Here is a 25,936-nt window from a genome sequence, read left to right as displayed (position 1 = left end):
TTTTGATTCATTTTTATTGGTTGAGGGCACATGATTATTTTGACAATTTTTTTTTTTTGAGGGCACATGCTTTTTTGAGAACTTTTATTGGATGAGAGCGCATGATTTTTGAACATTTTTTATTGGATGAGGGCACATGCTTTTTTTATATTTTTTATTGGATGAGGGCACATGCTTTTTTTTTATTTTTTTTTATTGGTTGAGGGCACATGATTTTTTTGACATTTTTTTTTGTTTGAGGGCACATGCTTTTTTTGAGAACTTTTATTGCATGAGAGCACATGATTTTTTGAAATTTTTTTATTGGATGAGGGCACTTTTTTATTCAAATTTTTTTATTGGATGAGGGCACTTTTTTATTCAAATTTTTTTTGTTGAGGGCACATGCTTTTTTGATAATTTATATAGGTTAAGGGCATAATTTTTTTACTTTTTTGCAATTTTTATTGGATGAGGGCCATGGTTTTTTTGATTCATTTTTATTGGTTGAGGGCACATGATTTTTTTGACAATTTTTTTTTGTTTGAGGGCACATGCTTTTTTGAGAACTTTTATTGGATGAGAGCGCATGATTTTTGAACATTTTTTATTGGATGAGGGCACATGCTTTTTTTTATTCATTTTTATTGGTTGAGGGCACGTGATTTTTTTGATAAAATTTTTTTGGTTGAGGGCACATTATTTTTTTGACAATTTTTTTGTTTGTTTGAGGGCACATGCTTTTTTTGAGAACTTTTATTGCATGAGAGCGGATGATTTTTTAAAAAAAATTTATTGGATGAGGGCAGTTTTTTATGGGCACATGCTTTTTTTGATAATTTATATAGGTTAAGGGCATAATTTATTTTACTTTTTTGCAATTTTTATTGGATGAGGGCACATGTTTTTTTTACTTTTTCGACAATTTGTATAGGTTGAGGGCACATGATTTTTGTACCTTTTTTGACAATTTTTTTTGGTTGAGGGCACATGCTTTTTTGTATTTTTTTTTGGTTGAGGGCACATGATTTTTTTGACAATTTTTTTTTTTTGGTTGAGGGCACATGCTTTTTTTATATTTTTTATTGGTTTAGGGTACAATTTTTTTTTTTTTCGACAATTTGTATAGGTTGAGGGAACATGATTTTTGTACCTTTTTTGACCATTTTTATTGGTTGAGGGCACATAGTTTTTTTGTTTGTTTGAGGGCACATGCTTTTTTTGAGAACTTTTATTGGATGAGAGCACATGATTTTTTGACAATTTTTATTTGATGAGGGCACTTTTTTTTATTCATTTTTTTTTTTTGTTGGGGCACATGCTTTTTTTGATAATTTATATAGGTTAAGGGCACTTTTTTTTACAGTTTTTATTGGATGAGGCCACATGTTTTATTTTTTTTTATAATTGTTATTGGCTGAGGGCACGTTTCTTTTTTGATATTTTTATTGAATGAGGGCACATTATTTTTTTGACAGTTTTTATTGTTTGAGGTCACATGATTTTTTTTTACTTTTTCAACAATTTGTATAGGTTGAGGGCACATTATTTTTGTACCTTTTTGACAATTTTTTTTTGTTGAGGGCACATGCTTTTTTGTATTTTTTTTTGTTTGAGGGCACATGCTTTTTTTTGAGAACTTTTATTGGATGAGAGCACATTATTTTTTTGACAATTTTATTGGATGAGGGCACTTTTTTATTCATTTTTTTGTTGTTGTTGGGGGCACATGCTTTTTTTCATAATTTATATAGGTTAAGGGCACAATTTTTTTTCTATTTTTTTTACAGTTTTTATTGGCTGAGGGCACGTTTCTTTTTTGATGATTTTTTTTATAATGAAGCTCACAGATAAGTCATTAATAAAAAACCTACAATATTCCAAATAATTTTTTTTAATTTCAATTTCATTGTGACTTTAATAGGTTTGCTGTTGTGTTTCTGAAATTGTTTTTTTCAGGCCTAAAATAATTTATTAAATAACCTTTTTATTGTTACATTTTGTCTTTTGTTTCTTTGTAGGACGTCCCACTGAATGGCCAGTGACCAACTCACAACATGATGTGGAGAGGAATTCAGTGTGTAGTGAAGAACACAATGACGGTTCATTGCACTACAGCTGTTAGAGATCACCATTTAATTGTAAATCTTTTTTGTTGATGCTTCTTTCGACTTTTAATTTATGTTTTTCAGAGGTACACCGATGTAATTTGACAAATACTTGCACATATACAGTAAGCAATGAACATCACTGTAAAAGGGAAAGTTTTAAAAGATTTTCTTCTGTAAATAGTTTTGTTTTATACTTCTTTTACCCTTTAACTGATTCCTTGTTATCTTGCCTTTGCTGTATTTGTTTAGTGAAGGTCTGCTTATGTGTATATGAGTGATTCATGTGCATTAAAAGATTTTACTGTAAAGGTGTCTCAGAAGAGCTTTTAAACCAATGTTACCACGTTCCACTTTATCCGTTTCTTTATTATGATAAGACAAATATAGCAACTTTCACATACAAAAGTTGAATACAAAAAGCCTATGACATGACAAAGTCTGTAACATATTTGTTATATACACACAGGTAACTACAGGGGCCCTTTGAGTGTAATGACAGATTTCAATGACTTCAATAGGGAGATTCATGACAGATTTACATAGAAAGGGCCCTCTGTGTAAGCCAAGCCTACTTTGGCATCAAAATGTCTTTTTTTATGTTAAAGTAGAACCCAGAATCACTCAAACTGATTCACTGTTGTAAATAATCCCGTACGAAGTCATTCAGATCTCTGATTCAACTGTTTCAAGTACTAAGCTCTGATCAGAGCAGTAAGTCTGAGGTGTGCGCGTCTAACGTTGAACGTGCCGGACGAAAGCCTGAACCAGCTGAATAAAAGGCTCCTGTCCCTCCGGCGTGCCCTTGGATCCTTGCGTGGGTGGTTTGGTTTGTGGTGAAGGAAGAAGGCCGCTGGCAGGAGAGGATGGAGAACCTCGTCGGAAAAATCTGAATAACGTCGACAGCAATGTGCTCTGATGGAAAACAAAAGTTTGAGTAAGACGATGCCAAAAAACACAGAAAATCCCAGTTAAGAAACAGTAATGTAAAGAGATTTATACGTTACCAGCTCTGAGCTGAGCTCCTGTTTGAGTCGCTGTTTATCTCTGGGTGAAATCGAAGGATCCTTCAGACAGCGAACCGCCTGAGAGATCAACACATAGAAGCAGTTCTCCATCGAGAACATCAACAAAGACCTGAGAGAAAGATTGATGGGTTAAAGGATTAAATAACTATTCATAAAAATCCAGATAATTTAACCCATGTCATCCAAGATGTTCGTCTTTAAGTCAGAATTTTTTTAAATTTTTTTTCAAAAAAAACATTCCAGGATTTTTCTCCACTTTAGTGGACCTCAACAGTTTACCAGTTTCAACGGGCTTGAAATGATCCCAATTGAGGCATAAGGGTCTTATTTAGCGAATACGTTATTTTTTTGCGAAGGTTTAGAGCTCTTTAAAGCTGTATTGAAACTGTAAACTGTTGAGCTCCACTAAATGAAGGTTGAAAGGTCAAGCGTCACATAATGTGAAACTTACACTTGCAGACCATTTTAAACAAAAAACTGACACAAAGACATTTATATATTATATATATCATTACACATACAACAGTACGGAAGCCTTACAGTGCAACATTAATGTCAAGAAGTCCTAAGGTAATTTTCCCTTTAAAAATATTTTTTCCTTTTATCTTAATTTTTTTCTTTAAAATAAATCTTGAAAAAATATTTGAAATGTTAAAAGGGGAAAAAATTGAAAAAGAAAAACATTGAAAGGGAAAAAATTAAAAACAAAAATATTGAAGAGAAAAGAAAAAAAATGTTGAAAGAGGAAAAAAATTGAAGAGAAAAAAATTCAAAGAAAAAATATGAAAGAGAAAAATAATTTGAAGAGGAAAACATTGAAACAAAAAATCTGAAGAGAAAGAAAATTAAAAGAGAATACAAATGAAAGAGAAAACATTTAAATATTTTTTTAAAGAGAAAATACAATTAAAAGAGAAAAAAATTGAAAGAGAAAACAAAATTTGAAGAGAAAAAAATTTTGAAATAGAAAAAAAATGTAAAGAAACAAAATATATTTGAAAGGGGAAAAATTGAAACAAAAAATTTGAAGAGAAAAAAATTGAAAGTGAAAAAAAAATGTAAAAGAAAAATCAATATTTGAAAGCAAAAAAATTACAGAAAAAATTTGAACGGAAAATAAATTTAAAGAAAAAATATTTTGAAAGTGAAAAAAAATCTGTTTAGGACTTTTTTCTTCATGTTTTTTACATTGTGCTTCAAGGGCTTACGTACAACATCTAAACGCTCCTCTTTCTCATCACTTGTAAACACTGGAGCGGTAGTTTCGCATACATCATGCATGACCTTTCGACGTGATTATGTAAAGTACTTATTTCTTTTATTTTTTGGCAATAATGATGATTGTTCCTCTATATAAAACCCTTATGTCTTGGTTTGGATTGTTTAGAGAAGCTGCATTGAAACTGTAAACTGTTGAGCTCCACTAAAGTCCACTATATGGAAAAAAATCCTGAAACGTTTTCCTAAAAAAACTTAATTTCTTCTCAACTGAACAAAGAAAGAAATTAACATATTGGATGACATGGGGATGAGTAAATCATCAGGGTTTTAAGTGTAATTCTAGATATAAAGTGTTATTTTCTTACTTCATAGCTTGTGTGTCTTCAGATGAAACGACTGGTTCTTTGTTCTTTTCAATCTAATAAACATCACAAACATCAAATCAACACCAACATTATAACATGATCTACACCAGAGAGAGAAGCCGAAAGTATACTAGGGACGTCCGCGTATGCGCGCCGTCCGCATGACGTCATTTTCGTCATCAAGAGGGTCCGCGGCCGGCCGCGCGGACCGTCCGCGTGCAGCCCAAAATTTGAGACCGCGCGGACAGTGCGCGTACAGTCCGCGTACGACAGCGCATGCGCGTGAAAATATTTAGACAGGACACTCCACTATAAACAATTATACAAAGGAAATAAACAGCATTTGCACACACACTATCGTTTTTCTTCTTTAACTTTTACTTCTTCCAAGAACAGAAAGCTCTGGAGCATGTTTGTTTGATTCCTGTTCTTTGTTGTCTTGTTGTTTGTTCTAAACTGTGTTTGCAATGGTGGATCAGTTACTTTTCTTCACCTATCCTAATGTTTTAATGTACTCTAAATGTCACCAAATCAGTGCTGCCCTGACAGCCAGTTAGACTAATAATTTGAATAAGAAATCATTTGTATTGCGTATAGTGTCGAACGCGGCCATCCGCGTGTAGCCGCGGGGACTATACCCGGAAAGCTGCGCGGACGCGTGCGCGCGCGAGCCGGACGCGAACGCGGAAAAAAGTATACCCGGCCCTAGAGAGAGAGAGAAGTGCTTGTACCTCTCCCAGCATGCTCAGAGCCACATTGATGGTGGCCAGCAGCGTGCCAAAAGACGGAGCCACATCCGAGTCAAAAGCAGGAGTCGTAAAACTCAACACGAACAGAGTCCTGTACTCAGCAAGGTCCATGGACTGAAACGCAGATTTGTAAGTGATTTAAAGTTCACAAACTAGCAGAAAGATGAATGACACGTGTGACGCGCGTGTACCTGGTCCAGTAATATCTGACAGCAGTCCGGTGTGAAGTGTTGAAGCGTCGCCAGCGTCTTGCTGAGAATCTTTAAGAGGCTGCATTGAACTGCCTGCAGGGCTTTAGACTCCGCCTCTTCTCTCTCGCCGCTCACCTGCTCTTTAGAGGCAGGTTGTGCCACACGCTGGGGGTGTGGTCCTTGAGGAAGCCCCTCCCCATTCTTTGCCTAAGCAATCACAGATCCATCAGTTACATGAATTACACACAGCACTCAACAACACAGCCAATCAGAAAACATTTGATGTTTAAAATATGGGGTGGGGTTATTCTGGGGGTGGAGCTACGGCACAATGCAACAAATAGAATTAATAGATATATACGATTTTAATAAATTAATAGATTTTATAACAACAAATGAATATGAATCATTGTGTTACTTATCTTAAATTGAAAGAGAAAACAAATTTTTAAGAGAAAAAAATTGAAAGAAAAAATATATATTTGAAAGGGAAAAAATTGAAACAAAAAATTGAAAGATAATTTTTTTAGAGAGAAAATATATATTTGAAAGGGGAAATTGAAACAATAAAATTGGAAGAAAAAATTGAAAGAAAATTTTTTTTAAAGAGAAAATATATATTTGAAAGGGAACAATTTAAACCAAAAAATAAAGAGAAAAATTGAAAGAAAAAATATATATTTGAAAGGGACAAATTGAAACAATAAAATTGGAGAAAAAAATTGAAAGATAATTTTTTTAAAGAGAAAAAAAAATTGAAAGAAAAAATAAATATTTTGAAGGGGGAAATTGAAACCAAAATATAGAGATTTTTTTTAAAAGAAAAATATTGAAATATTTTTTTTAAGAGAAAATATATATTTGAAGGGAACAATTTAAACCAAAAAATAAAGAGAAAAATTGAAAGAAAAAATATATATTTGAAAGGGACAAATTGAAACAATAAAATTGGAGAAAAAAATTGAAAGATAATTTTTTTAAAGAGAAAAAAAATTGAAAGAAAAAATATATATTTTGAAGGGGGAAATTGAAACAAAAAATAGAGAACTTTTTTTAAAGAGAAATATTGAAACATTTTTTAAAAGAGAAAATATATATTTGAAAGGGTAAAAAATTGAAACAAAGAAATAGAGAAAAAAATAAAGAACAAAATTGAAAGAAAAAATATATATTTAAAAGGGAATAAAAGAAACAAAAAATTAAAAGAAAAATATTGAAAGATAATTTTTTTTTAAAAGAGAAAATATATATTTGAAATGGAACCATTTAAACCAAAAAATAAAGAGAAGAATTGAAAGAAAAAAATATATTTGAAAGGGGAAAAAATGAAACCAAAAAATTGGAGAAAAAAAAATGAAAGAAAAATTTGAAAGATAATTTTTTTTAAAGAGAAAACATATATTTGAAAGTGGAAACATTTAAACCAAAAAAATAGAGAAAAAAATGTGAAAAAATATACATTTGAAAGGGAAAAAAATGAAACGATAAAATTGGAGAAAAAAATTGAAAAAGAAATTTTTTTAAAGAGAAAAAAATTGAAAGAAAAAATTTGAAGATAATTTTTTTAAAGAAAAGTGAAAGGGGTCAAAATGAAACAAAAAAATTAGAGAAAAAATTGAAAGAAAAATATTGAAAGATAATTTTTTAAAGAGAAAATATATATTTGAAAGGGGAAATATTTTAACCAAAAAATTAGAGAAAAAAAAAGGTGAAAAGAGAAAAAAATTGAAAGATACATTTTTTAAAAGAGAAAAAAATTGAAAGAAAAAAACATATATTTGAAAGGGAAAAAATTTAAACAAAAAATTGAAGAGAAAATAAACGAAAGAAATGATTGCTGGAAACAATGAAGAGTTTGATGTTATTTACCTGTAGGTAATGATGAAGCATTTTCTTGCTGTGCAGGAGGTAGGTACACGTCTGACACAGATAACAGAGATTCACCTGCCACAGATTGACAAACAAACACAGATTCAGGTGAAATCTTCATCTTTAGATGGCACTGGAGATGATTGTGTGTGCGTGTGTGTGCGTGTGTGTGTGTGTGTGTGTGTGTGTGTGTGTGTGTGTGTGTGTGTGTGTACCTGTACATCTCTGAGCAGCTGTGGCAGATGAAAGTGCCATTCTTTGCAGAAGTTTGAGAGCTGAAGCAGGAAGCCCACGGTGTGATCGGCTTCATCTAAACACGCCAAAGACTGAACCGTCCTCACCGCATTCAGACACTAACACACACATTCAAACACAAAATCATTTTCACATTATACAACACCACGTGCTGAGGAGAGAAATGTATAATAACTCGAGCGCACACACACACACCTGCAGTATTCGCTCCTGGTGCACCCCTACAAAGTCCAGCGCTTCGTTGATGAAGTTATAACGGAGGGTTTTTAGCAAACTTTCCATCAGAGACAAACTCAACCTGTACACACCCGGCCAGCTGGGGGCGTCTTGAGACTTACGCACAAACGCCTAAAAAGATGAGAGAGAGAGCATTTTTAATGAAAACAAAAAACTGAACAGTCATTAAAAAACTGTGTGATGAGTTGTAGTTTTATGGCAGTACCTGTGCAGCTCCATTAGTCGGACCCTCGTACACACTGAGGAGAGGAAGACAGATGCTTTGAATGACTCCAGCACCTGCAACCGCTGCTGCCCCCTACAGACAGACATGAAAACATCTTAAAATGCACTTTAGCATAGAGAGTTCATTTTATTAGTTCACTAGATTTACTTTCAATTCCAGTCAGGTGTTAAAGATTGTTACTGCTCCTATAGGTGATTTAAGTGCCTAGTGAGTGACAAAATCAATACAAACAATCTAGTGTATATGTGTGTGTTTGTGTACCTGTGGTGTTCTGGCGAGCGTAAGCAGCAGGTGCAGTGCCGCCTCACTGAAGTACAGGTTCTGTTTGGAGCGCAGGCTGAGTTCTAGCGTACTCAGAACCGATGGCAGGACCGGCAGCTTCCTCATCACCTGTAGCCACTGTTCACCAGCTTCATCCGCCCGACACAACTCTTTAGACAGATGAAGAGCTAACACACACACCTGACAGACAGAAACACTATGTCACGGCTCAAGCACGCCATCCAATATAACACATTAAACACTACACAACATGTTTTAAAGAATAGTAGCTTCATGTCACATGACCTCATTGATTGCATGCTTCATATATGTGACTCTGAAGTGCAGGTTAAAGTCTCATGTTGTAAATCACAAAAAAATTAAATATAAGCCTTATTCTAGTTTTATGCTATCTATTAAAAACCCAAACTCACCGAGTCTTGCTGATCTTTCTGGATTGGGCTGTCTGTTTCCATACTGTCTTCCTGACTGTCACCCCTCTGGATCATGTGACGCGTGCTGTCAATCAATGCTAGTGACTCGTCCTGAACCATCTCACAGACGCACAACAGCATCTGGGGCAGCTGGGTAATCTCTCCTCCTGAAGCACAAGGGTTTTTTACAAAGTGATGATGTATACAAATGCACAAGCGGGTAGTTCTCTACTGAAACAACATGATTCATCAATGCATTATGGGATTGCCTTATTTACATAGAATACATGCTAAAGCAAAGGATGCATCTTAAATTATAGGTAAAAAATAATAATCCTGCCTTTTAGGACAGCGTTTGCAGCATTAGATAATAATCAAAACACTCAAAAAAGATGTCTGATCTGACGATACAAAGATGCGATAGACATCCTGCGACATGATTCGCATGAATGAGACTGTGCGAGTGACGCAGTGCGAATTGAGCTTTTCGTGTGTATGATGTGCATAAAGCATGATTCCCAAGTTGAAAAAGCGCAATTCGCGGGTTGAAAAATTTGAACTTTGGCGGACATTTGCCAAAGCTCGCTCTAGTAGTGATGTGATTACTAAATTTGAGCTGTATATGTACATATTGAGACTACAAGCTAGCTAAAGCCGACAAATTGAGTATATCCGCAACTGAATTTCTTAAATTTCCACCTTTTCTCCAATGACGGCAATGTCACGCGGCCGAAACGACGCCAGTGTCATGCGGCCGAAACGACGCCAGTGTCACGCGGCCGAAACGACGCCAGTGTCACGCGGCCGAAACGACGCCAGTGTCACGCGGCCGAAACGACGCCAGTGTCACGCGGCCGAAACGACGCCAGTGTCACGCGGCCGAATCACGCGGCCGAAACGACGCCAGTGTCACGCGGCCGAATGACTCGGCCGAATGACGCCAGTGTCACGCGGCCAAATGACTCGGCCGAAACGACGCCAGTGTCACGCGGCCGAATGACTCGGCCGAATGACGCCAGTGTCACGCGGCCGAATGACGCGGCCGAATGACGGCAGTGTCACGCGGCCGAATGACGCGGCCGAATGACGCCAGTGTCACGCGGCCGAATGACGCGGCCGAATGACGCCAGTGTCACGCGGCCGAATGACGCCAGTGTCACGCGGCCGAATGACGCCAGTGTCACGCGGCCGAATGACGCCAGTGTCACGCGGCCGAATGACGCCAGTGTCACGCGGCCGAATGACGCCAGTGTCACGCGGCCGAATGACGCCAGTGTCACGCGACCGAATGACTCGGCCGAATGACGCCAGTGTCACGCGGCCGAATGACGCGGCCGAATGACGCGGCCGAATGACGCCAGTGTCACGCGGCCGAATGACGCGGCCGAATGACGCCAGTGTCACGCGGCCGAATGCCGCGGCCGAATGAAGCCAGTGTCACGCGGCCGAATGCCGCGGCCGAATGAAGCCAGTGTCACGCGGCCGAATGCCGCGGCCGAATGAAGCCAGTGTCACGCGGCCGAATGCCGCGGCCGAATGAAGCCAGTGTCACGCGGCCGAATGCCGCGGCCGAATGACGCCAGTGTCACGCGGCCGAATGCCGCGGCCGAATGACGCCAGTGTCACGCGGCCGAATGCCGCGGCCGAATGACGCCAGTGTCACGCGGCCGAATGCCGCGGCCGAATGACGCCAGTGTCACGCGGCCGAATGACGCGGCCGAATGACGGCAGTGTCACGCGGCCGAATGACGCGGCCGAATGACGCCAGTGTCACACGGCCGAATGACGCGGCCGAATGACGCCAATGTCACGCCCGAATGACGCCAATGTCACGCCCGAATGACGCCAATGTCACGAACTCAAAATGACGCCAATGTCACGAACTCAAAATGTTCAGCCATTCAAATACGCGCAAATAAAGCGATTTATTTGCATCATTCGCGTCTGGTGTGAGTGCACAGTAAGATTCAACTTCTCTTCTCAACCAATCTTTTACAAGTAAACTAAAACAAACGCAGACTAACCATTGAGTCCCTGTGCCTGTAGGGCTAAGATGAGAGCAGACAGCAGTTTGGCTTTGGTTTGGTCCATGTGCTTTTGTTCAGCGTGCAGAACGTTCTCCAACATCAGAGACAGAGGAGGAAGCAAAGCTGGAGCAGATACCAGAACGCTGCCGCACAAAAAAAACACAAAATTTAATACATGTACATAGACACACACAAACTTTATGCATACACAAAATTAAAGACTTCATATTCAACACCTTTTCCACTGTTTGAGGAGGATGAGGAGCAGTGTGACCATCATAGAGCCCAGACGCAGACAGAAGACAGACTGAGACATCAGCAGCTGAGAGTAAAAAAAGAGACAATGACGGTCAGATATCTGTACCGAGATCTTTACAATATTACTCAGTCTAAGTACTTACTGCTGCTTTGGTTCCTTCTAAAACATCCATGAAGAGCTTCTGTCTAACAGAATCATCCTTCAAATGCATGACGTCACACTACACCAAAAACCAAACACAAAAATTCATTAAAATGACATTTAGGGTCAAGTGTAAAGTTAAGCATAGAGGTGAATGATAATTGGTCTCACATGACTGGTGGAGAGAATTAAAAGGGTCCTCCAGGCAGATATGAGCATCTGAAACTCTGTAAGTGATCGCAGACCTTCCTCCTCACCATCACAGGCCAAACACACCAGATCTTGCACATAATCGGACCAGAACTCATAGCGCCGCTTTTTGCTAAAACTCTCCAGAGCGGCTTTCAGAGAGGGATCCAACACACCACTGCATAGAGAGACACACATAGAGATCAGTCACTTCACTAGATGTTAGACAACTAAAACTGTACTCATTGCTCCTGTATATATAAAGGTTGTAGGTTGTGTGTTTGATTCACAGAGTACACAAATACTGACCTTTTTAAGACCATAATGAATGAAATTTAAGACCTATATCACAACAATGAAATCCAAATTATAGTCCAGTGTGCATGCATCCAAGTGTTTTAAAGAGCTTTTATCTTTCATGAAAAAAATAAGATGTATTTTCTAGGGGTGTGACAAGACACTTAATCCAAAAGATGAAAGAGACACGAGATTGGGTTCACGAGAAAAAGATTTTTACACTTTGCTGCTGTTAAGTTTTCACCTTGAGACTTCAGGACGAGGTTTTAAGAAGTCCTCAATGATAAAATATGTAAATAGAAAATAGCCTTATTATTTAACTGAAATCACAAAATTTGGAAATGTTTTAATCAATCTTTGAGGTTTTTACTAACAATTATTTTGGTAATTGATGATGATAAAGAAATCTGATATTTTTTGGTAATAAAATTACTTAAAGGGGCCATTTCACAAGACTTTTTTAAGATGTCAAATAAATCCCTAGAGTACGTATGTGAAGCTCACCATATAGATCATTTATTAACTGACACCTTTTAGGTGCGAGAAAAATGTTTTTTGTGTGTGTCCTTTAAAAGATCTCTGCACTAAATGACAGTGCCGTGGTTGGATAGTGCTGATTAAGGGGCGGTATTATCCCCTTCTGACATCACAAGCAGATCCAAATTTCAATTACCTAATTTTTCACAAGTTACTGGACATTGTTGCGATCATAAAAAAACACCTGCAAGGCCTGAAAGAGATCAAGCCTCAGCAAAGTAAGAAAAAGTAACACAAAAGTAACACAAAAGTAACGTAAGCATTACTTTCCATTGAAAGTAACTAAGTAACGCAATTAGTTACTTTTTTGGGAAGTAACTTAATTTTGTAATGCATTACTCTTAAAAGAACTTTCCCCAACACTGGTCCCATTACACGTGTTAATGTGTGTATCATACCTGACAACATAGTAGATCTCAAGGGAAATGATCTTCATTACAAAAGCACAAGACTCCAGAACACACGGCTAAAACAAAGACCACCAAGAAGATTACACAAAAGCAAAACACCCAAAAAAATTGGTACCCATGAAAACCACAAATACACACCTCAGTGGTCTCAGATGGGGGAGGCAAGTTTACAAATAAAGGAGTGGTGAGATTCTCCCAGAATTTTTCTCTGTAAGAGTAAAAGTTTGTGTTTAAACGTAAGTGTCTGAGAACGGTCATGCAAAATTACGTTTATTATTAGGTGTTGTTTGTGTGAGAGACTCACTTGCTCCTGAGCACAGAGAGGGCGCTGTCACGTCTGTCCTGCCAGAGCGCATGAAGAAAGGCCAGCGCTGCCCTCTGCAGGAGTGGAGGACACCAATACTTCCCCTGCTGTTTCGAATCTAACAACTCCAGCACCACTGAGAGACAACTCCATTCTCCCAAAGAAAACTCCTGAAGACAGAGACACACAACACAGAGTCAGCCCATCACATGCTGGGTCGATCCGTCATCATCTAAACAAGTATTTCATTGTGACCTCTGACCTTTGCTCCTTCACTGCCATCTTTGGTCTCCAGGTTGAGGAAGAGCTCAATGAGTCCAGGTTGCGTTTCAACGGCAACGGTGAGAAACTCCAGTATAGTGACTTTAATGCGCATGTCTTCGGTTCGACTCTGTAGGCGTGTTAGAAACGCATCTCTGATTGCAGCTGCGTCATTTCCCAGACAGGCGTATACGGACATGGGAGCCACCTGGACACAAAGACACCAGTATGAGACTACTGAGGACATAAAGCAGATTTCAAAACTGAAATCTTTTATATGAAACAGAATACTCAGCTGGACATAACGTAAATAAACCTGGCTGTATCAGTTAAGACTCAACAATAGTGAAAAGTGTGCTGTAATAAAACTGGTTTAGCCTGGACCATGCAGTCTTGGTTACATTATGAATAGATTTCTTTTATAAGCAGATAAACTGATGAAGCTAACATTAAGCTTAAATGTTTTAGAATGAAGCTAACTTTTTTAACATGATTTAACATGAAGCTAAAATGAAACAAACATGACACAACGTGACCGATGAAGCTAACATTAAGCTAGCATGTTTCAGCAGACGCTAGCATGAAGCTAACATAATTTAACAAAGCTAACATGATTTAACATAAAGCTAACATGACATAAGAAATTAACATCACTGATGAAGCTAACATTAAGCTAACATGTTTAAACATGAAGCAAACACTTTTTACATGAAGCTAACATGAAACTAACATGATTTAACATGAAGCTAACATGATTTAGCATGAAGCTAGCATGATTTAGCATGAAGTTATCATGGTTAAACAAAGCTAACATGACTGACGAAGCTTACATTAAGCTAGCATGTTTTAACAGGAAGCTAACATGACTTTACATGAAGCTAGCATGATTCAACATGAAGCTAACATAATTTAACATGAAGCTAACATGACTGATGAAGCTTACATTAAGCTAACATGTTTTAACATGAAACTAACACGATTTAACAAGAAACTAACATGATTTAACATGAAACTAGCATGATTTAACTTGGAACTAGCATGATTTAGCATGAAGATAACATGACTGATGAAGCTGACATGAAGCTAGTATGATTTAACATGAAGCTAGCATGATTTAACATGAAGCTAGCATGATTTAACACGACGTTAGCATGATTTAACACAACATTAGCATGATTTAACACGACGTTAGCATGATTTAACATGAGGCTAGCATGATTTAACATGAGGCTAGCATGATTTAACATGCAGCTAGCATGATTTAGAATGAAGTTAACATGACTGATGAAGCTGACATGAAGCTAGTATGATTTAACATGAAGCTAGCATGATTTAACACGAAGCTAGTATGATTAAACATGAAGGTAGTATGATTGAACATGAAGCTAGTATGATTGAACATGAAGCTAGCATGATTTAACACGAATCTAGCATGATTTAACACGACATTAACATGATTTAACACGACGTTAACATGATTTAACACAACGTTAGCATGATTTAATATGAGGCTAGCATGATTTAGAATGAAGTTAACATGACTGATGAAGCTGACATGAAGCTAGTATGATTTAACACGAAGCTAGTATGATTGAACATGAAGCTAGCATGATTTAACACAACGTTACCATGATTTAACACGACGTTAGCATGATTTAACACGACGTTAGCAGCATTATTTAACATGAGGCTAGCATGATTTAACATGCAGCTAACATGATTTAGAATGAAGTTAACATGACTGATGAAGCTAGCATGATTTAACATGAAGCTAGCATGATTTAACATGAAGCCAACATGAATGAGGAAGCTAACATTAAGCTAGCATGACTTAACATGAAGCTTACATGATTTAGCATGAAGCTAACATGTCTGATGAAGCTAACAAGAAGCTAGCATGATTTAACATGAAGCTAGCATGATTGAGCAAAAAGCCAACATGATTTCGCATGAAGCTAACATGATTTTGCATGAAACGTGCATGATTTAGCATGAAGCTAACATGACTAATGAAGCTAACATTAAGCTAGCATGATTTAAGAAAAAGCTAACATGATATAACAAAGTTAACATGACTGATGAAGCTAACATGCTTTAACATGAAGCTAACATTTTTTAGCAAGAAACCAACACATTGTAGCTTGAAGCTAGCTAACCGTACAAAAAGTTGTGTTACCGTGGCAAGTCTCTTCAGCAGCTGTATGGCGAGTCGGGGCAGCGCTGGGTCGTGCTTGTGGTAAATATACTTCGCCAGCACAGCAATCAAGTTGTTGCCATGACCGCCTGCAACCCAAAAATTATGAATACAAGAGCAGACATTCTGGAAACTAAATGATCTGAGATCAGACTCAAGGTCATGTGATGACAATGTTGTCACGTTGAATTGTGTGTGTGTGTACTAACCGTGCTGTGTCAGAGCTTGCTCCAGGGGTGATGCCGTGTCAGACTGGGGTTTGAGTCTGATCACATTGTTAGTGACTGAAAACGCCAACTTAACCGTCTGGATCAGAACCTGACCAGGTCCCTCTGTACCACCACTACACAGACAAAAACACAATGAATCATCTCAAAAATGTAATTTTATATTAAACATTCAAACAACACACGCATTGTACCTGCTAGGTTGTGCTGCTAACACCATGTTGATTGTGTCCACTCCAACACCCATGATGTTGACCACAGCCTGCCCTGCCTCCGTGTTGGCCAGACTGTAGATACACAGCGACTGAAGACTGGGGGCACTATGGGGGTCGCACAAAGATCAAAGATTAAGCTTATGAGATGTATGAGCCCACCACAAAAGAAAGCGGTAACTTGAACATGATTTTCTACACAAACAACCGTAAAGGATGAAGAATTTTCATCCTCGTCTGCTCACCTGCCCTCTGACTCCCCCTCCTGACTCAGATTAAGAATAGCATGAACCAGCTCTAAAATGAGACATCCTGAAAAAGAAAGAGAGAGTTAACAAGATGTTAACACATGCACGTTGCTGTTTTATGTGCATCGCTCACCGATCTTTTCTCGGACTCCATACGCGTTGTAGCGCCACTTGTGATAAGTGGGCAGCATTTCCTTCAGAACCAGCAGCACACATGGGATGAGTCCTCTGCTCTGTGTGCTGCCCAACTGACCCTGCGAACATCAACGGACCGTTACTCGAGACTCTGGATTACCTCCAAACTTCAACAACAAACTGCATTTTTTTGTGCCCTACCTTGACAAGTGTAGTGACCAGTCTCAGGAAGGCGATGGTCACGTTGTACTCCCCTCTGGGTTGCTCTATTAACACCAGCAGGTTGCCATAGTTACCAGCCTTCATACCCTCGGCACTGAAATATACACACATACACAAATAAGTTACCCTTCACCTGTCTCTGATGGCTTATGAGACAATTACTATTTTGTTGTGTGTGTCACCTGATAGTCTGAGCCATGCTGGTCAAAGGGCTGGCGGAAAAGGGAAGGAATCCAGTATGATGAAGACTGGACCAGACCTTCATCATAAGAGAAAGAGTTTAGTTTGTTTGAGCTTTCATAGATGACTGAGCTTGATTCAACTGCGAGCATCTACCTTTCCAGGCAGCCGGGCGGCCAAAGCGATCAGACAGTTGACACAAGAAGTGATGACGTCTACTGGTGGGTTAATGACAGAGGTCAACCTGTAAAACAATAAAAAAAACATGAGTCTGTTTTCATTCTTGCTACATTGCATTGTTTGGTGCGCATGCGAGCCAGAGTCCTGCAACGAGTCGGGTATCCGTGGGTATGTCTGGTGCTGAACTTTGGCGGGAGTGGGTCTCCAAAAATGGACCAAAGTGTTCCCACACCTTAGTTAACTTCAAATTCAAGGACCTTTCAAGGACTTTCCAGGTCAAATACCCTCAAATTCAAGGACTAAATGTGGGGACACATTTCAAGTGAGAGCAAGGTTACATCGTGTTACCTTTTAAGATACATTGTTACAGTTCCCTTTTGAGGGAACTCGCGCTGTGTCACTCTGGTGACACTTTGGGGACGCCTCCAGGGGTAAGTGCGTCTGAATGTGTATATCTAATTCAACCAATGGTGAGGCTTAACGACAAAGACAAGGTGACGCGCGAGCCAGGAAGTATATCGCTATCTGAAATATTGCCAAAGACGGCGTTACACGGACGCAGGAATTATGGCAAGGGAGACGCAGCGTCTCATTCCCTTCTCAGGGAACAACAGTTACATACATAACCCGAGACGTTTCACGTTTTCAACAGAACTATGCAAAAAAAGCATTTTGGTATGAATCAACATTCGCATACAGAAGATATAAGCATTTAAAGTGAAAAGTTTAGCACGTGTGCTTAAAAAGTCTGGAATTTTTATGATATTATCCTACACTACACAGGGAATAATATGGATTTTTTTCCCAGATAAAATAGATTCAAGCACTTTCAATGACCTGTATCTATGTATGTAAATTTTCAAAAACTTTCCAGGGCCTTGATTTTTTCCCCACATACTTTCAAGGATTTCAAGGACCTGTGCAGGACTCTGATGTAAGCATTTCACCTCTGTAGCAGCATGAAGATCCGTGAGGTGAGAGGCAGCAGACAGTCAGAAACCGTCCAGTCGGTGCTGATGATCTTATGAACCAGATCCAAGATGGGCTTCACTCGCTCACAGTGCACCAGAACATCTAACAATAGACACGCTGCTGGTTAAAACACTATTTAATAAACATCTCATCATCCTAGCGAATGTTAACGTTTACCTGCGGTAGAGACGACGTGCAGCAGCATCTCTATCTCACAGGTGAAGAGAGTCCAGGAACTGTAGGAATAATCCCAGCGTACCAAGAAACCCTGTTCACCTACAGACAGCTGCTTGCCCTCACACACCTGCCCGAAACAGCCCTGGGGCATCCGCAGGTTTGTTTGGCCCGCACCTAAACACAGAGAAAACACACCATCCCAATCACAACACAGTACAACAATAATTGTATTTATACAGGAAGTGGTTCAGAACTTAGCACTAACCCAGAGGATAAAGAAGTTTGGGTGTCTGTCTTCTCCACAGAGTCCCGTCATCTCTGGAGATCACATCACTGGGTTTGTGCTTATAGGCCTCAGTGTAAAAGGACATCTTATCTAAGAAGGTGTACACCTGAGACACAAAAATTCATTATGTCCATGAAGCAACGTTTACACAGGAATATGATGTTGTGTGCGTTTGTACCTTCTTAGCTGTAGATTTGTCAGAGAGCAGGCCCGTGAGCAGCTGTAACAAAGGTCCGGTCTTATATGGAAACACACCCACAGCGCTGTCCAGAATCACACCCAGACCCATGTTTGGCTTCTGCAGGACACCACAACCGGTCAAAAGTCATTTTAGATCAAACACAGTTTAGAAATACGTTGTGTGTGTGTTTGCCGTAACTCACCGACTCCCAAAAAAGTTCAGCCAAACTGGGAGCAGCAAGAACTTCACAAGCTGCATTGATCAAGTGCTACAGACAGAATAATCAAAACATAAACATACGATGTATCATAAGCATCGAATGTAAGAATTAATAACTAATGTGTACCTGCTGACTGCCAAGTGTGTCCTCCTCAAAAGATGTGATGACGAACGACAAGAGGCCATAAATACACATGCGTGCGGTGCTGGCTGTGCACTAAAGAGAGAAATCGATCAACCAATCATCTCTGATTTGCATTTATGCCCATAAGCAAGCGTAACTCTTACATTATTCCCCGTGCTGCCCAGTGCCTGCAGCATGTCAGTGAGGTACTGAAAGACCCCGAGCTGGAAAGTGGTGTGTCCCAGACGCCTGATCACCGAGCCCACCTCTTCTGGACGCAGTGTGTGTCGCAGCAGAACCCACGCCAACAGTACCGGCCCGTGGTGAGAGATGTCACCGAACGTCAACAGCATCTGATCCACTTCCTACATGAGCATACACGCATACACTTGAAGAATGTGAACTACTGAAATGCATAACTGGACTGCGACTTTATTTGCAATACCTTGCAAACATCTTGCTGGTCATAAAACTGATGCTGTTCAGTTCGGTCCTCCAAAGCGCATTTATGCAGGAAGTCGACATCCATCCCTTCCACGAGAATAAGAGAACTGAAATATCTGTAGAGGGGACAACACATTGTCTTTATTATTACATGTTTGTGAGAGAGCGAGAGATAGAGAGAGATTCTTAGTGTTCTGACCCAATGCGATCGACCAGCGCATCCATGCTCTTATCCACTAGATGCCGATTAGTCTGTCGCTGTCCGAAGCCCTGCTCCTTAAACAGGCGTGTGAAGGTCAAAAGGTCATTGGGTGGCATCTCAAAATAGGCGTAATACAGGAACAGTATCTCCAGCAGCAAGGCCTGCTCTTTCAGACACTGAACGAACCAGCGTGACACCTGCCTCTCCGTCTAAGTCAGACAGAGACAGACAGACAGACAGTTAAAGAGAGTCAACACCACATCTTCCCATTTCTGCGCAGCTCTTCAATAATCTCACCATCAGATTTCCATGCGTCTCCCATGTTGGGGCTTCTGATCTGGACAGAGACTCAAACTGCTGCCTGAAATTGGACACCAGATCTTTCTCCAGTTTACTCACACAGTTTGAATACTCCGCCTGAAAGTGAAAGAAAAAGAAAGTATAAATGAATGACACAGAGCTGATGTACCTGACTGTAAAATTTACCGCTAATCTCTGTCATTTACCCTGTATGGATGTCTTTCATCCTGGAAATACGTGAGGAGGTGTAACACGCAGCGTAGCACACACAGTCTCTCTTCATAATAGAAATCGCCGACCTACACAACAACAACAACCACTTCTGAGCATTCAGATGTGTGTAATAATTGTTTTAAAGACATAATTTCTTATCAGTGAAGGAGTGAATGCAAAGAATATGAGGACAACATAAGATGGTAAAAAGAGAAAAAGTTTCATACAGCCAGTTATGTAAAGATTTAGCTGAGATATATTAGATGGTATTACCTTCAGCAACAGGGCTTGACTCTGTCTCTCATCCTGTAGCACAGCCTGATAAAAACATGAAGAGAATTAACTATTTAAAATTCAGTTCATAAGAAAAGTCATTAAGGGCGACCAGACATTAACCTCCTAAAACCTGGTGCTTCCACATACGAAGACATCACATATTTGGTTTAATTGCACCATAATATTAAATTCTGTGTTTTAATTCCGAATTTAAATCCAAAAAAAATTAACATTTAGGGAAATCTAGTTATATTTCTTTAGACAGATCCATCTTTTTCTATTTATTTTCCATTAAATTATGAATTTAAAGCTCCTTTCTACTCTGTTTTTTTCTTCAGCGACTGCTGTGAGCACAGGTGACATGTAGCTTTACTCCTGGGTCATAAAGTACACCTGATTTCTCACAATATACACAGACGACTTGCTGATTTGTCCCGTTTATATGAAAATCATATTTACTCACTTGTGTTTTATCTGAACTAGATGAACATATATCTCACGACCCCAAATGTCCATGATTAATGTTATTTATTTGATGTTTATACAAAAAAAAGTGCACTTATGGTGCGTTCACACCAGACGCAGAAGAGACGGCAAGCGCGAGTGATTAACATGTTAACTCAATGCAAAGACGCAAACAGGCATCCTGCGGAACGGTAGGCGCGTTCTACGCAAATTGAGCGTTGCCGCGTGATTTTTGCGGCGCGTTAACCTTCAGGAGCTTGCTCTAGCAGTGACGTGATTACAGGAAGCGAGCGGAGGCAGAAAAAAACAACAACAATGGAGGACAGTCATCATCGACAGGGTTCTTGCAGGTTTCAGCAAGTTAAATTTAAGACCTTTTTAAGACCTTTTAAGACCATTATGAGTAAAATTTAAGACCAACACGACACATTACTAGAAGCATTCAAATGATCTCAGAAATTCTCAAAACGTTCCATTTTTATTGATTCAGTTATAGAAAAATATAAAATGAACGCAGTTTTAAAACAGATAATCAAAATACATGGAAATACATTATGCTTAACTCTATTAGACTGCGAGTGTTGGCATTGACAAATTTTACCCATAGCCCTTTAGGAAGAGACTTCTGACAATGGAAGCCCAAAAATGGCTCATAGTGAGCCATTAAAATACATTGAGTTAGAGGCAAAGAGCTGTGATTTTTCTTAATTAATAGTCAAGAAATGCATTGATTTACAATATTTATACATCACACTAAAATGTGTTAGTAGTATTTTTATAAAATTCTATCAACAATGTTTTTTGATAAATAAAATCCACTAATATTAGATCAGTTAGTATGGTCAGCTGCTGGTTTGTGCCTAGTTTTACACTGCCTCATACAACTTTAAAGCTTTAAAATGCATCACACTCTGTAGTACGTAAGCTTATAGGGGAGGTTTCCCAGACAGGGATAAGACTAGTTTTAAGAGCTTTCCAAACTTGAAAACAATTTGCACTGACATATCTTAAAATACATCAAAATGCACACAAGTAATGGTTTTAGTAAGGCATGTTTATTAAAACTAGTTATGTGTCATAATTAAACTAAGGCCTAGTCCTGGTTTAAGCTAATCCCTGCCCAGGAAACCACCCCATAATGTTTAATGTACAACTGACTGTGTGCTGTGTATATATCTTGTGCCTGTTTATAAATATACAAAGGACAAATGATCACTTTCAATTATTATTAATCCCTTAAAGCATTAATATATGCATTTTATTAAACAAGTTATTAATAAATTAATGTATTGCATTTAATTGAATACAGAATCACAGAGCCAAAAAACACTCCACCCATAAGTTTTATGCATAAATATGCACTATATACCGCCATCAGGTTTAATAGCCTCTCTAATTACACAATAACGGATTAATCTGCATTAAGAAAATGTAATTTACCATTAAAAGGCTGTTTGATATGTGTTGCTTATGTTATCCACTAAGACCGTTTCTCAATCCGAAGGCTGAAGCCTCCGAAGGGTCGCATTTCTAAGATGGATACGTCATAAAGACTGTCTTATTTCAGAATATTAACTTTAAAACAATGCTTATTATTCTTAGTTAATCGTTAATTGTTGTAATATGCTTATGACTTGCGAATGTAATGCTCAGTTAACTTAAATAAACCAGGCTTGATGCCGTATGCAGCAGCCTGCCTATGCGAAAGGGCTCTGAATGATTCTACCGCTGTTTATTTAACCGTAACTCCCGAAGCATTTGCGCAATCAAAAAGTATGAATTGTTCCTAAAAGACGACAATTGCACTTTTTTGAAATATATGGTTTATTACGGTACTTTCTTGCTTTCCGTCTGCCAATCGCTGATGTATGTGAAGAGCTGAAGGGAAAGCGCGTTAGGTTCGAGTGCATTGCAGCAGAGAGCAATATTAAAGTCTAAAATATAAAACTGTGTAACACTAAAGTTGACACGCTGTTGGTGGCTCGTGACTCGACGGCCCGACTGTTTAAGTTGATTTTCAATAAAGCAGCATTGATTTTTGTTCGCTTCTGTGTCCTCTATGTTTCAGACAGAACCTGGCAAATGCTCAGGTAAGCCACGGGCTTATAAATTAACCCGAAAAAGATTTTTGCTTATACAAAACTAAAGTTAAGGATTGTTTCTCGCCAAAACCACAGTCAGATCACAACACCTGAAATATAGCTTATGGCACGATTTGCGTGGATTATGACAAAGTGCGGAACGTTTCTTTTTAGAGACCCACCATCATACACTTTCTGCCTCCGCCACTGATTAAGTTAATTCTTCAGCGTTTTAAATTACTATTTTATATTCTGCGGACAACGCTTTTCAGGAATGAACAGAGGTAAGAAATTTAAGACTTGGGTAAATTAAATTTAAGACCTGGGATAAAAATCTGGGTGTTTTTAAGACTTTTTAAGGCCTTAAATTTAACATTCTGAATTTTAGACTTTTTAAGACTTTTTAAGACCCCGCGGGAACCCTGATCGAAACGAGACATTTTCGTTCTTTTACCGGAATGAAAAAAATCTTGTTTGGAAGAAAGTGAGTGAGGAGGTCGAACAAGTTTACTCAATATGCGCTATATAAGCCCCTCCCTTGACACGAATTTACACATGCCTCAAAAGACTTGAATTTCATGCAGGAATGAAGCGAGAAAAATCAAAACATTCAAGCGTTCAACTATGCAAATAGCACGTTTTTGCAGTCTCTTCCGCGGCTGGTGTGAATGCACAGTTACATTTATTTTATATTTGGTTTCAAATTTAAAATAAATCAATACTTTATTTTTTTACATTTCTAGAAATTGTTCACAAAACCATGATAATACGGATAACCATGGTACTTTTGGTCTCTATAACTGTGATGTAAAATGTTCATACTGTTTCATCTCTAGTCGTGTGTAGCCAACGTCTATCTTATTTTGGATTTAGACAGGCAACAGTGTCTGTATAATATGCAAACTGATAAAGGATACAGAGAAAAACTTATAGAGCGCTCACCTTGAGTGTGTTTCGAGTCCCTCTGTAGTCTTCTTGGAGGTAACACTGAAGAATCTGAACACTCTGCTGTTCATCCAAACCCTGACGTGACACAAACAATCATTTTATTCTTTAATTCCTGATTTAAAGAGAATTTAAATAGGTACACCAAACGTACCTGCAATTTTACCACCACACATATATTTCTATATGTTTGTATGTAATGACAGAAGCTGCCCAACGAGACACAATTTGGGACTAAATCGAACAGATGTATTAAAAATGTGATGTGTCACTCACCAGCAGTTTACTGATTCGAAGTCCAAAGTCTTTGAGAGTTTGCGCCGTGTCTTTATCAGCCTTCAATTTGTCTGCAGCTGATGTGCTGCACATAACATTATATCATTTATGACAACATTACAAATTAAGTATCTCATCTTTGTGTTTTAGTAAGTTAAATGTGTTACCTGGGTGGTTTGTAGTAAGACAGACCCTGCAAAAGTCTCTCCCAGTTCCGATCCAATTCTGTTTCTATTTGGCCCTGTTGGGGTTGTATGAATCAGACGACATTTTTAGTAATTTTGGTTAAAAATTTTACATAAATTATTAAATATTAAACAGTCAGGAGTTTTAACTAACAGGTTCTCTTAGTGCAGATCTCCCAAGCAAGATGGTCCATAACTCTCGGCTGCTCCTGAGTAAAAAAATCATTGAATAAATTACTCATACTGCACTACTACCATCATCTAATATTGTAAAAGTCTTATATTAATTTATAATTATGTTTCACTTTAATTGTAAAAAAAAAATCTTATGAGCGTGACAGAGATTATGTAATGACCCATAAAGGTAAGTGCATATTATGATCTACCTAAACATTTATATACACACATCCAAAACGTATAAACTTCATTTAGCCAAATGTCATAAAAGTGTACACAACGTTAACTTACTGACAAGTTACACAACTAATGCTACCCACAAAAACCGACGTATAAGCTACATACATAAACATGCTGAATAGCCATTTTAATGATATATATAAAAGTTTAGTTTATGCAATTGTGTTTACAGTGTCTAAACACTATATTTAGCAAATAACATAACTAAACACATCACATGTATAGTAGATACAAAAACGCGCTCTATATGTTTACACACAAAAAACTCATTCATAACTTTCATCTCCAACAACAGCAAACTCAATACAAACAGATCGTTTTATAATTAGCAAATCTTAACAAGTACTTTAATTTTAATCGTTGTTTCATTAAAAAAGTAAATAGTTGTTTTAAAGCTTTAGATTAGTGTCAGATTAATGTTGAAATTTGAATTTTAGTCGGCGGGACTGTCAGAAAGAGCACGCGACAGACTCGTGCGGCCGTTAAAATTCAAATAAACAGTGTTTCGGGAGCATATTTCTCACATATTTGACTACTAAATACGACGTATGAACTATTCCCATTGTATCCAACAACAAATCTGGACCGAGCTTTGAGACAAAAGAGTTTCTCTTTCTTCCATTTTACCTGACACACATCTCCGAGTCCGCCATCTTCACCTGGATCACGTGACCAGCTCTCGCAAACGTCTGTATCACGTGACTTTACAAATCTTAAAATAAAGACATATTTATATATAAACGAAAGTGTACATTTATAGTAACAATAAAAAGTGTTATCGAGTTACTAAGAAACTTAAAAAAGAATAAGATTACATTTTATGTTTTAAGATGTTTGTCACGTGATTATTCTGATGCTGGGTTGCCATATCTGCGGCATGTTACAGCATTTGGATTACTTTCAGTGCCAAAAAATTTTTGGTGAACAATGTTGTGCTGCATACACAAATGCAGATTTTTTTAAGAATCCTCCTACTTTTGTACTTTTCCAAAAAGATTTGATGATCTTCTTCAAGTCGTTAAGATTTGTGTATAACAAAAAAGCCCTTAAATTGTATAATCTTCTTAAGGTATTTTTTGATGAGAACCCCCTTGTCTAAAATCATTTTTTTTTTTTTTGTATGTATTTTTTTTATGTTATCTGTGTTTATTATGTTTACTTATGTTTTATGCTGCTATTTGGACTTCTTACAAACTATTAAGATGTGTATCTTGAATGTTCTTTGGT

General features: G+C 38.1%; 2 protein-coding genes across 11 annotated transcripts in view; one reads left to right on the top strand and one right to left on the bottom strand.

Moving 5' to 3' along the window:
* Nucleotides 1–2,377, top strand: part of cdk5rap2 (CDK5 regulatory subunit associated protein 2) — a 63,197-nt gene extending 60,820 nt beyond the window's left edge. For all 10 annotated transcript variants that reach the window (XM_073812572.1, XM_073812574.1, XM_073812579.1 and 7 more), the window contains one exon: nt 2,001–2,377. In XM_073812572.1, coding sequence (XP_073668673.1) covers nt 2,001–2,104 — 104 coding nt within the window. In that variant the 3' untranslated portion in view covers nt 2,105–2,377. The remainder of the gene's footprint in view (nt 1–2,000) is intronic.
* Nucleotides 2,378–2,493: 116 nt separating this feature from the next.
* nup188 (nucleoporin 188) lies at nt 2,494–25,406 on the bottom strand. The gene is made up of 44 exons (XM_065243745.2): nt 25,337–25,406; nt 24,447–24,501; nt 24,275–24,348; nt 24,108–24,192; nt 23,829–23,909; nt 20,338–20,382; nt 20,058–20,150; nt 19,849–19,968; nt 19,549–19,760; nt 19,351–19,465; nt 19,070–19,270; nt 18,909–18,998; nt 18,765–18,830; nt 18,560–18,679; nt 18,361–18,487; nt 18,096–18,269; nt 17,894–18,020; nt 16,923–17,010; nt 16,769–16,845; nt 16,566–16,680; nt 16,363–16,483; nt 16,227–16,293; nt 15,964–16,089; nt 15,752–15,885; nt 15,525–15,631; nt 13,350–13,556; nt 13,088–13,257; nt 12,922–12,991; nt 12,772–12,839; nt 11,522–11,717; nt 11,352–11,429; nt 11,187–11,272; nt 10,948–11,093; nt 8,924–9,090; nt 8,490–8,690; nt 8,208–8,300; nt 7,961–8,113; nt 7,726–7,863; nt 7,511–7,585; nt 5,642–5,848; nt 5,433–5,564; nt 4,702–4,754; nt 3,095–3,224; nt 2,494–3,002 (listed from the first exon to the last, which is right to left on the bottom strand). The coding sequence occupies exons 1-44, from the start codon at nt 25,360–25,362 to the stop codon at nt 2,823–2,825; spliced, it is 5,196 nt and encodes a 1,731-aa protein (XP_065099817.1). The 5' UTR covers nt 25,363–25,406; the 3' UTR covers nt 2,494–2,822.
* Between the last annotated feature and the right edge of the window lie 530 nt (nt 25,407–25,936).

Source organism: Paramisgurnus dabryanus, chromosome 18 (genome assembly GCF_030506205.2).
Source record: "Paramisgurnus dabryanus chromosome 18, PD_genome_1.1, whole genome shotgun sequence".
Classification (NCBI taxonomy): domain Eukaryota; kingdom Metazoa; phylum Chordata; class Actinopteri; order Cypriniformes; family Cobitidae; genus Paramisgurnus; species Paramisgurnus dabryanus.
This window is presented reverse-complemented; position numbering and strand designations above follow the sequence as displayed.

Coding starts and splice junctions, on each gene's coding strand:
- nup188 (XM_065243745.2), bottom strand. CDS start 25,362: ATGGCGGACTCGGAGATGTGTGTCAG. Junction 18,680..18,764: donor CTGAACTTTTTTGGGAGTCG/GTGAGTTACGGC, acceptor GGTGTCCTGCAG/AAGCCAAACATGGGTCTGGG. Junction 5,849..7,510: donor TGCTTCATCATTACCTACAG/GTAAATAACATC, acceptor GTGATTGCTTAG/GCAAAGAATGGGGAGGGGCT.